Source organism: Panthera tigris, chromosome E2 (assembly GCF_018350195.1).
Source record: "Panthera tigris isolate Pti1 chromosome E2, P.tigris_Pti1_mat1.1, whole genome shotgun sequence".
Classification (NCBI taxonomy): Eukaryota; Metazoa; Chordata; class Mammalia; order Carnivora; family Felidae; genus Panthera; species Panthera tigris.
In genome coordinates, this window is record NC_056674.1 from 54,876 (window position 1) to 69,400 (window position 14,525).

The window sequence follows — 14,525 nt, forward strand, 5'->3', positions numbered from 1 at the left end:
CCTTACTGTCTGCTCGGCTTCTCTGCTCCGGCCCGCTCCCCAAGCCCTTATCCCACGTCCCCCATCGCCTCTCAGACGGCCAGCGGCTCCCCTGGGTTGAGCTGGAGACCTACTAGTCAGCCCATCCGGTTACCATGGAAACGCCCGGGCCCGCCACGTACACAATGGGACGTCGTCTGGCTGCGCGTACGCGCACGGAGGTCTCAGCCAACTACACTTCCCAGAAAGCACGCGGCCAAGCCTCTCCGAATCTGCCGTCCGGGCGGGCGATGAAGGAGGTGCCCCTTTCGAGGCAGAAGGTTGCCATGGAGACGTAGGTTGCCGGCGCCCTAGCGAGGACGGTGATTGGTGCAGAACCCTGCTAATCCCAGGAACACCCGTAAAGAATTGAGGAAAACGTGGTGGGGGGCATGCGCGGTTGGGAAGGCGGTGCTGCTGTTCGAAGCCCCCAGAGAAGCTTACGCACGTCGACGGGGCATGGACGCCTGGATCTGAGGCGGGGAGCGCGGAAGAGGCGGCCGGGCGTGTGATCTGATCGTTGCGAATGCTACACCGGGGGACAGGGGAGGAGGGTGGAAAACGAGGCGAGGGTGGGGGAAGAGCCAGGTGGCACTCGGGCTGAATGCGTGGAGCATTCTGGGAGACCTAGTCCGTCCGGGGAGGGGGAAGTCGGCGATTGCGCATGCTTAGGAGCGCGGAGCGGCCCGCTGAGCGTGGAGGTGAGGGCGGGGACCTCTCAAAGAGGAAGGCTTGGGCGGGGACCCGGGCGGCGACCGCGAACTCTTGGATTGCGGCTACCCTGCGGGAGTGCGGAACAGGGACCTAAGCACTCCCTCTCGGTGAGCCCGGTGCTGTCGGCGACGCTCATCTATCACTGAAATGCCACAGCGACAAGCTCTCGGAGCCCCGCCCCCCCTTCCCGGTTGCCCTGGCGGCACTAGACCAACCCTGGGAGTGGGAAGAGGGCGCTCTCCCAAGTGGAAGTTGCCCTCCAAGATTTCTGGTAAATGTAGTGCAGAAACCTTCGCAGGGGCTGGCCGGCTTAAAAATGGTCCAACCTTTTCCCAGGGTTTCGGGTTGACCTGGAACCTTCAGGAACGGAATTTGACTCACGGGATCAGGCGACCCTGGAAATCGATTCTTACTCACGTAATAAACTCAGATTTCTTCACAAAGCCTGCACATTAACACCAGCTGCAAAAGGAGCAGCAATGGCAGGGAGGGGGGAGCGCCCCCACTTACGGGGGATCGGTAAGGATGGGGAAACTGAGGTTCACAGAAACTTGCCAAGGTTATGTAGCAAATAGGCCAGATCAGAATCTCCAACCTTGCTTGCAGGCACCCGGTCCAGTGGTCTTGGGGCCTTTGTGGGCCCCCTGGAGCTCCCCCATCACCTCCTAACCCTGCCTAAATCAGGAAACTGAAGAGATGATGGGGCATTACGTAGCGTGATAATAAGTTCGGCTGGTTCAGAATGGGGCTGAATTGGGGGGGGTGGGGGGGATGCTGCCTGGAGGCTTGGCCACACAGTTGACTTTGCCCTGGGGACGGCGGGGGGGGGGGGAGGGTAGAGGTGGAGGGAGGCTGCTCTGTAGAAACAAGTTGAGAAGGGAATGGTCTGAGAGACTAGATGGGAGTGTGGGTGGTGCAGTGATGGACTGGTGTTGGAGGCTGAATGGGGGGGGGGGGGGGAGGGTAGTGGATGTTGTAAATGTCATTTACCTGACAGCCACAGGGCAAGGATGAGGTGGTGCACATAGAAGGACAGGATTTAGAGGAGAGGAGGTGCCTTCTATTCCTAAGAAGCACCTTGTGTTTGGAGCAGGGAATACCAGAGACTAGGTCCCAGCTAGAGACCAGAGACTCAGGTGCCTGGCTTGTGACCATCTCTCTGTGCCCGTTTTCTTATCTGCCTTCCACTCGGTGCAGGTCTGAATATGGAACACCACAGCATACAGTAGGTGCTTAGTAAGCATTTGCTGCTGTTTGTCCTCCTCCCAGCAGCCTCATCCTATTCCTCCCCCAGGGGAAGACACTGTCCTTGGAGCCCCCAGCCCAGTCTTTCCAATGAGGCCTGCAGCACTAGGCTCCCCAGGTCACACATCCTTGGAAGATGAGCGACCTGTCATGGTGAAGCTGGAGGACTCAGATGAGGAGGGTGACGCTGCCCTGTGGGATCCGGGCCCAGAGACTGCACGCCAGCGTTTTCGACACTTCCACTATGAAGAGGCAGTGGGTCCCCAAGAGGCCCTGGCCCAGCTCCGGGAGCTATGCCGCCAGTGGCTGCAGCCAGAGGTTCACTCCAAAGAGCAGATGCTGGAGCTCCTGGTCCTAGAGCGGTTCCTGGGTGCACTGCCCCCTGAGATCCAGGCCCGCGTGGAGGGACAGCGGCCAGGCAGCCCTGAAGAAGCAGCCGCCCTGGTCGAGGGGCTTCGCCAGGAGCCAGGAGGGCCCCGAAGATGGGTGAGTCTGTGGCCCTGAGCCAGGGTCCAGGCTGGAACAGTATCCAGCTCTGCCCCACCCTGGGGAGTGCCATGCTCAGCCAGACACCTATTCCCTGTGGTTTAGAAGTGGTCACTTGCAGCAGACCTTGTGTGAGCATAGACGCGTTTCCAGGGCCAGCCTCATTGGTCTATCCCTACATCACCTGGAGTCATGGACATGGGAAGGGATGCACGGTGGGGAGAGAGGGAGACCACTGGGCATTCCTGGGTGCCTGCAGCAGGAAAGCAACTGCGGGTGGTCCCTTCACTCCTGGCTCAGTCCTGGAGGGAAGTGGGTCCTTGGAGAACAGAGTAGGTCAGGACCCCTGGAGTCCTGTGATGGGGTGGTTGCCCATAAACCCCCCTGCTTGTGCAAAACCCAACTCTCTGCCTGGGCCCTTGATGTTTGGGGGCACCTCTCCAGGTCACAGTCCAAGTACAGGGTCAGGAAGTGCTATCAGAGAAGATGGAACCCTCCAACTTCCAGCCCCTCCTTCAAACCAAGCCACGGACTCCAGAACGTGGACCCGGGACACCATCTGAAGCCACACACGAGTCACCGCTGGGCCTTCAGGTGAAAGAGGAGCCCATGGTTACAGAGGACCCAGGTGAGGGCACGCAAGGTATGCATGGCCCAAGGCCTGATTGGGTGGACCAGAGGGGCCTGGCCTCAACAGCCTAAAGGTCCCCTGCTGGATGGAACTGTTCATATGCCCTAGTAGCCCCCACAACCTGCCTAGCTAGTGGCCATCACTACTCCTCACATGCCAAGTCTGACTGTTACAACTATGTTTCTCTGCTCTCCCCTAGCATGGAGTAGTAAGCTATTGGGGTTCTGTGTGTGAGGCACGTGGGATTCACTCCCCAAGGGGATCCATTAGGAGACAATAGCAATTCTCTGGAGAGCAGGCAGCAGGCTTGAATATGGGTTGGTGTGACTGAGGGAGGACCCCAGGGTGCTGGAAGGCATACCCCTCCCCATTTTACTCCTTCCAGGCAGATGCCAAAGTTGGCTTCCCACACCATCCATCATTCCTGTGTGGACCCTAGTGCAGTGCTTCTCTCCACCCTCACTGGCCATCCTACCCAGGACTCATGCAAGGGTACAGAGCACAGACCTGAGCTTATCTCATCCTGCTGTAACTTCTCCTGTGGTCTTCAAGGGGGCTTTGCTTTACTCCACCCCCAGGCTGAGCCCTTAGAGATGCCCAGCCATGTCCAGCTCCAAACTTGGATTCCAGCATTTGGCATACCACTGAGGAGGGCAGTGGGGTGGGGACACCCATGGGCCACCTGACCCCAACCTTCCTCTACAGAGCTTCTGGATTCTGGGCCTCTAGCCAATCCCCAGGAAGCCACTTCCACTCTCCTGCCTAAAGAGGCCCAGGTGAGCCCCATACAGACCATGCTCCCCACCCTGTCTGGGGAGCCTCAGTGGGTGGGGGTCAGATAGGTCCCTCCCTGGACCTAGCTGGGCACAGACGAACAGTGACCACTATGGTTTCAGGATTGTGAGATAGTGCTGGACCAGGCCTCTCCCCGCAGCGAGACTGGGCTTGAGGGGCCTTCGTGGAGGGAGCATCCTGGGGCCCTGTGGCAGGAGGAAGCTGGGGGCATCTTTCCTCCAGGTGAGTGAGATGGAACATGGTGGGGCAAGGCCCTCTGCATGGTAGCGGCACATCAACCCATCCCACTCCTGGCCCTGCTCAGGTGGCCCTCTCATTCCAGCATCTCCAAGCTTCTCCATTCCGTGGACCATCCCTTGCAGCATGTAACTTTCAGCATCTCCTGTCCTCATAAGTCAAGCCCTCAGCCAACCTGTTCCCTCCAGCTACTGCTCCCCACCATAGTAAAACCTCCTTAGAGCAGGGCCTGTATTCCCCACACCCCCATCCTTTCCCAGCCCTCCCATCCTGGATGGATTCTGGGTTTGCATCCCACTGTCTGGATAGTCGGGGAGGGAGGGTCTGGATCTGGCAAGGATAGTAGGTTAGTAGACAGTGGGCAGGAGGGACCTTGACGCGGGTTGAGGATCAGGCAGGACAGAGCAGGAAACTAAAGGCCTTCTGCTGTCCACCTCAGCTTTACCACTCTTGGTCTGCCATCATCCAGTCTCCCTGCGTCTTCTTTCTTGTTTCCTGGACCCCTTCTTTTTCTTGGTTTACTCCCTTGTTCTGGGGGACCTTTCTGCGAACTATGGTATGGGAGATAAAAAGTTTTGACATGCTACATCTCTAAAACGCACTGATCTAACATTCTATATTAGGCTAGTTTGGCTGCTTGAGGAATTCTTTTTATTTAGTTTCAAAGCTTTTTCATCATCATTGGTGAGCCCTTTCAACTTGAAATCCATTATCACTCAATTGTGGGAAACTACCTCGAATAGTTTCTCTCGTTTTTTTTTTCTCTCCATTGTTTTGTTTCCTTGTTTCTGGTATGCCTGTTACCTGGTTCTTGGTTATATTGCTTCCTCAGTATGGTCTCCTACCCTCAACCCAGCCTTTTGCCAGGATGGGGGAAGAGATCCAGGAATCAGAGCTACAGCAGTGCCCACTATTTGCTCAGAATTCTGTGCAGACATCCCAGGTCTGTTCCTTGCAGCAGTCCAACCCAGCTGCTGCTGAACAGCCTCCCCATCCTGCTTGGTGGCCCTGCCTCTTCACCTCCATGGCCAGAGCTACCTGCTACCTCCAGCTCCTGAACTTTTCAAGTCTTCTTTGGGGTCAAACAGGGTTTGGGTTTTTTGGGGTTGGTTTTATTGTTGTTTGTTTTTCCACTTTCTTTACTACTAGTTTAATATGCACTTTCTCCAATCTGCTACACAATTAGTATTTGCCCCTTAGCTTTCTGAAATAGAAAATGTTACGGGGTTTGTTTCCTTTCCTCTCACCTTTGTGGATCTTATGCGTTAAAAAACAAAAAATTTTGGTGTGGTTTTTACTGTTATTTCAGGATAGAACAAAGTTAAAATAGATACCTTTATTACTTGTAAGTCTCCATTTGCTATGTTTTTTTGTCAATAAGGATCCTAATTCATCCTTTTTCCATAATGTCCTTGTTTCATGGATGGTGATTCCTCCTTTGAGGATTTAGACATACTTTAGTGTCCTTTCCAGGCTGTTTAGCTAGTTTAGTTTCCTCAAGTGTGAATTCTCCAGCTGGTTGTACTGTTGACAGTCTGCCCTTCATAGCTGTAGGAGCTTCATTTGTCCCTGCCCTAAGCATCATGCTAGGTGAGAAGACTCATAACCTTGAAGTGGAAGTACCATCTGGGCCCCAGGACATTCAGTGACGATACTTCTGGAGCCCAGCCAAAAGCAAGCACCTTATTCCTGGTCAGGTATGTGGGTGGACTGAGCTAACCCAGCCCATGTCCTCAACCCCCAGCTTCGTGACAGAGCCTGGCTTTAGACCTGGGGACTAAAGTCACAGGGGCTTCAGAGCTCACTGTGCAGGCTCTGGATTCCTAAGCCCCACCAACTGTCCTTTCTTTCCTTTGGAGCTGTCCAAAACATTTTTAAATATTTTCTCAGGTTCTGTTGTCATTTCTGCATGTTGGAGCTGAGAGAGTAGGATCTGGCACATCCCTAATCTGCTGTTTTAGTCTTAAACTGGCTGGCCAGGCTGGGCCTCGTACTTTGTTTGACCACCACCTCTAACTTGGACCTGCTTCTCTCTCAGTTCAGAACCCCACAGTCTTTCAGCTTTCTCCATCCACACTGGCACCACCACCTCAGACACTTTGGCAGGTTCCTTCTCTGTATCCACACTCTCTCTGTACACAGCCAAAGTTCGCATCTTCAAATAACTGATTCCTTCAGCTACCTTGGTCTCCATTCAGGACTCCTGGCTGCTCCTGTGCAGCCAGTGTTTTCATCGTAGTATTTTTTTTTTATTTTATTTTTTTAACGTTTATTTATTTTTGAGACAGAGACAGAGCATGAACGGGGGAGGGTCAGAGAGAGAGGGAGACACAGAATCTGAAACAGGCTCCAGGCTCTGAGCAGTCAGCACAGAGCCTGACGCGGGGCTCGAACTCACGGACCGCGAGATCATGACCTGAGCCGAAGTCGGCCGCTTAACCGACTGAGCCACCCAGGCGCCCCTTCATTGTAGTATTTTAAATAGCTAATATATTCCCATGTTAGAAAATTCAAAAGCCACAAGGGAGTGTACACTGGAATGCCCCTCCCCTGCCTGTGTTATACAGTCTTGTCCCTCAACAGCCAGCACTACCATCTTCTTGTGTGTTCTTCCAAAAAGATTTTGTGCATAAAAAAGCAAACACAGATTCAGATACATACTTGTTTCTCTTTAAAATACCTGTGAATGCCTAATCACCATGTTTCACACCTGACACTTTTCCTGCATCTTCCCACTTCAGCACACAGCAGCAGGTGCCCTCCTCTCTGGACAGCTGCGTAAAGCCCCCCTGTGGCTCACTGTGGACACACTTGTTTATCCATCGCAGCTCCTACTTACATTCCTTTGTGTGGGTTTCCAGTGGTGAACTGAAAAATCTCATACATAGGTCATTTTGAACAGTGGGGAACACAACTCTTGAAGTGCATAAAAGTGAAATTGCTGATCAGAGTGTGAGAAATTTGCTATTTTAATGTATTTTGCCACACTGGCTTCCCATTTCGCTTACTAGCAAGGCATGCAAACACTTGGGTCCCTCCAGGGACGGTGTGAGAATGATAGATGACTACAACTCTAATATTCAGTTTTCTTAGGAGTGAATTGAGCATATATTATGGGATTTAGTATTAGTTACATTTCCTTTCCTGTTCACCTCCTTTGCCCGTGTTTTGTCAGGTCATTGGTTTTGTTGATTAATTGGAGCTCTTTACTTAGAAGCTTAATTACCCTTTTGCTTCTGGAGAATCTGTCATTCATTTTTTGGCTCTAAGGTTATCAGTGCTGTGCATGAACGATTTCCTTTGACACAGTGTAATTTATGACTTTTCTTTGACAACTTACTGGATTTTCTGTCACCCACTGAAGTCCTTGCTATTCTCTTAGTCTCCTTGCAGCCTTCCTCTTTTTCTAGTCCCTGCTTCTCAGTTGCATTTGCTTACACCTCCTTCCTCACACAGCATCTAATGCTAGAGTGCTCACAGCGTGGCTAGGACCTGCTACTTCTTTCCATAGACACCCACTCTTACTTGATCACACACAGGGCCGGGGCTCTGTGTGCCATGCATATGCCACAGCTGCCATGGTCACATTTCCCTGCAGACTGAGCCCCAACTCCTGAACTCCACAGCTGCATGTAGTCTCTGCCCCTCAGGTGCCCCATGCACATCTCAGGCAAGGCACATCAGACCAAAGTCGTGCGGCCTGGCCCACTCCCCTCCAAGTTACCTTCCTGTTGGCTCCACTTCCAACCTCCCTCAGACCCACCCACTTCTGTGTATTTGTGGAAACCATCACCACCTAGTGCAAGGGCCACCTGACCCATTTTTGCCCTAGAGCCCTTCCAGAAAGACGATTTTTGCAAACTTAAGCCAGGCCTAGAAAGCATGTCCCCAACTTCTGAATCCTCCTCCTCATGCAAGGTTCTGTGCCCTTGTCACCTCCTTTGGGAAACACAGGTAGAGTCCTTGCCCGTGCCCTTGTTACCTCTGTCTGCCTCACTGGCTAGTTTCAGGCACCTCTAGTTCACACTCTTTCCCACCGGCTGGAGTGGGTCGGGAACAGTTCTCTTGGCATGCATGACTGGATCCCCTTGTGCAATGCAGGGTTTGCACTCCAGATGGAAAGTGTCTCTGCTGGCCCAGGCACTGTGAGCCCCCACCTCCATATCCCCTGGGACCTCCGCATGGTGGGCCTCACCGACCAACTCCGGTCACCCTCCCATGAAAGTGGCTTCTCACGTGCGCTCCTGCTCCCCAGTGGCCCAGGAGGTGAGCAGAACCCCACGAATGAGGGTTCCTGCCAGCTTATGAGCCCTATGCTAGGCACAGCCCGCTGGCGTGCTCCCAGGGGCCGGGGCCGGGGCCGGGGCCGGCCCAGCACGGACCCCGGGGCAGGGAGAGGTGGCCACTGTGACGTGTGCGGGAAGGTGTTCAGCCAACGCAGTAACCTACTGAGGCACCAGAAAATACACACGGGAGAGCGGCCATTCGTGTGCAACGAGTGTGGCCGGAGCTTCAGCCGAAGTTCGCACCTTCTGCGCCATCAACTCACACACACTGAGGAGCGGCCATTTGTGTGCAGCGACTGCGGCCAGGGCTTCGTGCGCAGCACCCGCCTGGAGGAGCACCGGCGTGTGCACACAGGCGAGCAGCCTTTCCACTGTGCGGAGTGCGGCCAGAGCTTCCGACAGCGCTCCAACCTGTTGCAGCACCAGCGCATCCACGGCGACCCCCCCGGCCCTGGCGCTGCACCCGCTGCACCTCCCGGTGCGCCTGAACCCCCAGGGCCTTTCCCCTGCAGCGAGTGTCGCGAGAGCTTCGCGCGGCGCGCTGTACTACTAGAACACCAGGCAGTGCACACAGGTGACAAATCCTTTGGCTGCGTGGAGTGTGGTGAGCGCTTCGGTCGCCGCTCAGTGCTGTTGCAGCACCGGCGAGTACACAGTGGTGAGCGGCCCTTCGCCTGCGCCGAGTGCGGCCAGAGCTTCCGACAACGTTCCAACCTTACACAACACCGTCGTATCCACACCGGCGAGCGGCCTTTCGCCTGCGCCGAGTGTGGCAAGGCGTTCCGCCAGCGGCCCACGCTCACACAGCACCTGCGCGTGCACACAGGCGAGAAACCCTTTGCCTGCCCCGAGTGTGGCCAACGCTTCAGCCAGCGTCTGAAGCTCACGCGCCACCAGCGGACGCACACTGGGGAGAAACCCTACCACTGTAGCGAGTGCGGCCTGGGCTTCACGCAGGTTTCCCGGCTCACCGAGCACCAGCGTATCCACACGGGTGAGCGGCCCTTTGCCTGTCCTGATTGCGGCCAGAGCTTCCGGCAGCACGCCAATCTCACACAACACCGGCGCATCCACACAGGCGAGCGGCCCTACGTGTGCCCGGAGTGCGGCAAGGCATTCCGCCAGAGGCCCACGCTCACACAGCACCTGCGTACCCACCGGCGCGAGAAGCCCTTTGCCTGCCAGGACTGTGGCCGCCGCTTCCACCAGAGCACTAAGCTTATCCAGCACCAGCGCATCCACAGTGCCGAGTAACCAGCGCTCACGGTACCCTTCCTCTACGTCCCTCTCTTTTGGCCTTTTGTTGGGGGGAAGAGTGTGTGTGTGTGTGTGTGTGTGTGTGCACGCACGCCCACGCAGAACACTTACCTCACAGGGTTGTTGTGAGGGCTGTGATCAAGCTTAGGCACGGGCAGGTCCACCCAGGACCTGGATCCCCAGTAGGTGCTCAATAAACAACAGACAGAACCTGGGTCTGGTATCCACCCACTCAATGCCTCCCCAGTAGTTGGGCGGGTCCCTCCATCCACCCCACCCATCTACTACTTCTGCAACCACGCAGTCTCTGTGAGAGCCATGGCCCCCTGCAGAGGTGACAACTAACAGCATCTTGTGGGTGCTGCCTTGTACCATGCCTACTGTACTATTTGTCTGTGATGCCTTCAACCTGAACAACCTTGGGTTGGGTCAACTACCAAGTGAGGGCTGGCCCAGTTTTCCCCAGCCAGCCAAGATCATCAGGTGCAACAGAAGTAGCAAACTCGTGTCCAGCAGGCCAGAGCTAGGGATATGTTTGTAAAACTTTAAACCAAGGAAGCCATTTCTTAGGCATAAAAGCTGGAAGGTTTTATCTAGAAATCTAGATTCTTTCATGCATGTTAACTACCAGCAGGTGCTCAGGTTAGGTTCCCTTTAGGATAGAACCCCAGCCAGTCTGGAAATTGAAGTCAACTGGCCCCAGGCCAGTTCCCCAGCCCTCTAGTAATCATTCACATTCCATGGGCCACAGTCTCCACCAACCCTGGCCAGGTGCACAACCCCCAAAGGCTCCCCCACACTGGATGGTCTCTATGAGGAATGTGTTCAGTGGCAAGCCATAGGAAACACAGCCAGCAGCAGCTTACATGAAAATACAGTTGCTGCCATTAGGGGTTCAATGGCCTGCAGATTGTGGGCTGGCATCTCTGGAACCCTCTACTTTTTCTCTTGCCCTAGTTATCTGCCCCCTCCATCTGATTGTAGGCCCTTGACCTAGCACCCCTGCCCCCCAAACGGTAGGTATACTGGGCGCCAAAAACAGAATGAAAAGTAGTGCCAAATAAAGAATATTCATGCATCACGATCTGGCTTGGGACTTAAACCCCACTCTGGGCAGGCATCACCTTGCTCTCGTTCTGAGGGTTTCAAACTCATGAACCAGGAGATGACCTGAGCCAAACTCAAGAGTCAGACACCTAACCCAATGAGCCATGCAGGCACCCCTAGGAACAACTTCTTGAGGCTCATGTCCAAGTTTCTTCCAGAAATACACCTGGACTTGCCTCTGCTGCTACAAGACTGGAGTCCTGAAATCAGGGAAAGACAAGCCACCTGGGCGAGAGGCTTCCAATAGCCATCCCAGAGAAGGTGTGTTTCCTGCTCCCTTCCCTATCCTACTCTGCCCCTCTCCCCATCTCCCCCTGGCCTAGCCCCAACCAGGACTAGGGCCACTGTGGAATCTACATCTGGCAGAGTCAACAGGTCCCCATGTAGGGACACTCCCATGTGACACAGTTGGGGGTGGGGGGAGTCCCCTGGGCCCTATGCCAACACTCACTGTCCTCTCCAACTATAAAAGGAACTCTAAGGACTCTAATCTGGGATATATAAATCAGAGGGGAGGAGGGCAGTCACTGGTCCCTAGGCGGAGGCTGGGAGTCAGATTAAGGAAGGCACACAAACACTGAGATGCCTAGTGCTCTGAGGGTGAGGGGTACTGCCACAACTTCATAAATCCTGTGACATGGATTTTTTTCAAAGCCTGTGTGAATTTTATAATCAGAAACAAAGAGAAGAAAGGCTGCTCTCATGTTTTGATCATCTTGGTTTAAGAAGAACATGATGAGAAATCTGCACACATGACTATTTAACAACTTGAAATTCCACACAAGAAAAATTACAACACACACGAAAAGCATGCAGACATCAGGCCAAGGCCCCATGCCCAAAGTCATGAGAAGTCCATGGACCCAACCTGCTGAACCAGTCCTCTAAGAAACAAACATGAAAGTTGATGTGAGAGCCCCAACACCCCCCGCCCCACAAAAGGCTATTTCTACAGTTGGCTGGGGACACCTCTGCAAGCCAGGCTGCGGACTGTGAACCCAACGGCTGCCATACTGTCAGCAGAGCTGAGGGCTTAGACAGGATGACCACTTGGCCTCACTCGGCCAGAGCCACAGGGGGAAGCCAGGAGAGGAACCCCTAAGGCACTGGCATCTGGGGAAGCTACAACAGTGCCCAACCAGCCTGTCCCTGGATCATCTGTCCCTGAGCCTATACTGTTTACTCCCAAGCACAGTCTCCCTATGCTGCATGCATCCATTTATTCTTATTCCCAACCCTAAGCCTCCTAAACCTGTCCAATTCTCTCCATTGGAGAGAACCACTCCTCTGATCCCAACCACCAGCCTGGAGGCCCACAATACTCAGCCTCCCTTCCTTGCCCGCTCCTGCGCTTCCTTTCCACCAAAACCAATCCTATCTTCCCAGTTACAGCTCCCAGAAGCTGTGGCAATACCCCAAGTGCACTTCCACTCTCACTCTTCACCTGCCATGTGCTGCCCAATCCCTCCAAATGCCAGGCCCAGAGGATACAGGCACCCTCACCACCCAAACCACCTGTGCCCCTCTGTCACTGTGTGGCCATGAGAATAACAAGGGAAACACAGCTGCACCACTTCCAACCCAACCCCCGGCCTCAGCACAGCCATCCCCTCCTTCCTGGTCCAGGTCCCATGACCCCCTTTACCCAGCATTTTGTTTCATGGTTCAGTCTTCCCCACTGGATGGTTAGAAAGCCATAAGGTCACAGACCACATGAGTCTAGCTTTGGCTAGTGCAGCGCCACCTCTCCAGGGAACCGTACCCCATCCTCAGATGGGCCTTCAGCTGATGGGCCTCAGAAACTGGCCTGAGGATGGACACATGGTTTAGTGTGACCAATAGGCAACACCCCTGAGACTGGCTGCAAAAAGAATGGTCATCAACCTTCAGCTGGAGATAGCCTGTACAATAAATCGGGAGAGCAGAATGGCTGAGAAGAACAGAGAGAAAGGGATAGAGGAAGAGTGAGTCTGGAGGGGCCATATGAGTCCTGAGACCAGCCATGTCTGAAGCCTGAGAACGCTGGGATGGTTGCAATGTCAGCCCCCAATTTGAACTGTTTGATGCTCCTGAGTCCCCTTCCTCACCCTGGCGCCTCTCCAGCACGCAACGCACAAAGGAATTAAGAAAGGATGCTGAGACTGTGAGGCTGGCATAAGGGCACAACCAGAGGAATGAAAGGGGTGTCTGGGAGGGTGACATTGAGAATGGAAGGGCCTAAGAGGAAGCAGTTGCAAAGACACGACTGGGATCTGTCCATGGAGCCCGAGGACGTCAATGGTACCAGAGAACCCACAGAGCAGGGCCTCTAAGGAGGCTGGGGCCAAGATGGACGCCAGCCCAAGATCCGAAGAGGTGGAGGCGACTCCCTGAGGTGAGGATGGCTGAAGTGGACGCCAGGTCGGGTCTGAGGAGGCGCTGGGGATGAGACGGCGTCAGGGCGACTCCACTTAAGTCAGGACTGCGGGCCTGGCTCCGGGGTCGACGGCTGAGAGGAACCCGTAAACACCCCTATCCAACCCCAGCGCCGGCCCAACTGGACCGCCAAGACCTCTTCCACAAAGCCCCAGGCGATGACGGTAGGTCGCCTTAGAGACGCAAGGGGACGTACAGCGGGAGCCGCACTCGGTCGCAAAAGGACCAAGCTGCAGAGCTCCGGATGCACCCATCTGCCCTGCCCCAAACCCGATCCAACGCTCGCCGCGCAGCTCACCCGCCTGACGGTTTCCGTGGTGACAACCGGAAGTCGCAGAACCGCCCCGCGCCGCTTTCTCCCGCCCTCAGAGAAACGCTGAGCTGTGATTGGAGTGGAGGCTGACCATACCGAGAGCTGAAGATCGCAAAGCGTCCCCACTGGAACTCGGGACCCGCTCTGAGAACACCCCTGCCCCACATTCCCATCTAAGTGTCCACCTATGTGAACTCCCAAAGTGCTTACCACTCTCTAGCGCAATACACGTTTTATTTGCTAGTTTACCTCAGCCAGGATCTCCGCGAGCGTGTTGCGTTTGCGGTGGGACATCGAGGGTACTCGACCCCGCACTCCTTGGGCAACGCCTATGGCCTTGCCGTGGCTCCGGCCCGCCCTGGTCACCCTGCCTCTGTGACCTCCAGGGGCAAGGACCTCGTGTGACGCACCCACTTAGCCGTCTGCACGGGTGGACTACGAGCGAAGCGACCTGAACCTGCCCCACTTAAAGATGGCGGCGGCACCGCCCATGCCTGGACCCACGAGCGTCCCCGGAAATGACCGAGCTTAGCCGAAAGAGTCCGAATACCAAGACCTATCGCTGAGCAACGCGGGGTGGCGGCGGCTGCGCAGGCGCACAGCGCAGGCCGGGCGAGAAAAGCCGAAGTCGGCGAGCGACGGAAATATCCGAAGCGGTGGGGCGCCCGAGGCCGTTGCGGACCTCCGCGCCGAAGCCGCTGCTGCCGCGGAAGCCGAGCCTCCCTCAGTACGCGGCCGCCGCCACCGCGGCCGCCGCCTCCTCCTTCCCCTCGAGCCGCACCCCCTCGCGGTGGTAACGAGTGAACGGACAGGCGGCACGGCCGCTGCTGGGCCTGAGGGGACCTAAGCGGACGAGGGGGAGGAGGGAGCGGCCGGGTGGGGGCGGGGCCTAGCGGGCCCGAGAACAGCCGAGTCGGCCCGAGCGCCGCCGAGCGAGTCCGAGGCGCTGGGCCAGGCCGGAGCCGGACTACGGGAGCCGACGCGGGCCGCGCGGTGGGCGCGGAGCGGCGCGGCAGGCCGG

At 55.6% G+C, this 14,525-nt stretch overlaps 2 protein-coding genes across 9 annotated transcripts in view; one reads left to right on the forward strand and one right to left on the reverse strand.

Moving 5' to 3' along the window:
* LOC102956920 (tigger transposable element-derived protein 1-like) overlaps positions 1-151 on the reverse strand; it is a 35,155-nt gene extending 35,004 nt beyond the window's left edge. For both annotated transcript variants that reach the window (XM_042969858.1, XM_042969854.1), the window contains exon 1: positions 7-151. The gene's annotated coding sequence lies outside the window, so the exon portion shown is untranslated. The remainder of the gene's footprint in view (positions 1-6) is intronic.
* A 71-nt stretch (positions 152-222) lies between these two features.
* On the forward strand, positions 223-9,884 carry MZF1 (myeloid zinc finger 1). Of its 7 annotated transcripts, none has more exons than XM_042969825.1 (7): positions 388-719; positions 1,069-1,251; positions 2,027-2,463; positions 2,908-3,106; positions 3,800-3,870; positions 3,991-4,111; positions 8,228-9,884. In XM_042969825.1, the coding sequence occupies exons 1-7, from the start codon at positions 683-685 to the stop codon at positions 9,664-9,666; spliced, it is 2,487 nt and encodes an 828-aa protein (XP_042825759.1). In that variant the 5' UTR covers positions 388-682; the 3' UTR covers positions 9,667-9,884. The 7 variants fall into 7 exon arrangements, with proteins under 7 accessions (XP_042825764.1, XP_042825763.1, XP_042825765.1 ...); XM_042969826.1 differs by having other exon boundaries at positions 2,908-3,091; XM_042969830.1 differs by lacking the exons at positions 388-719; positions 1,069-1,251 and adding an exon at positions 223-313.
* Positions 9,885-14,525: the final 4,641 nt, after the last annotated feature.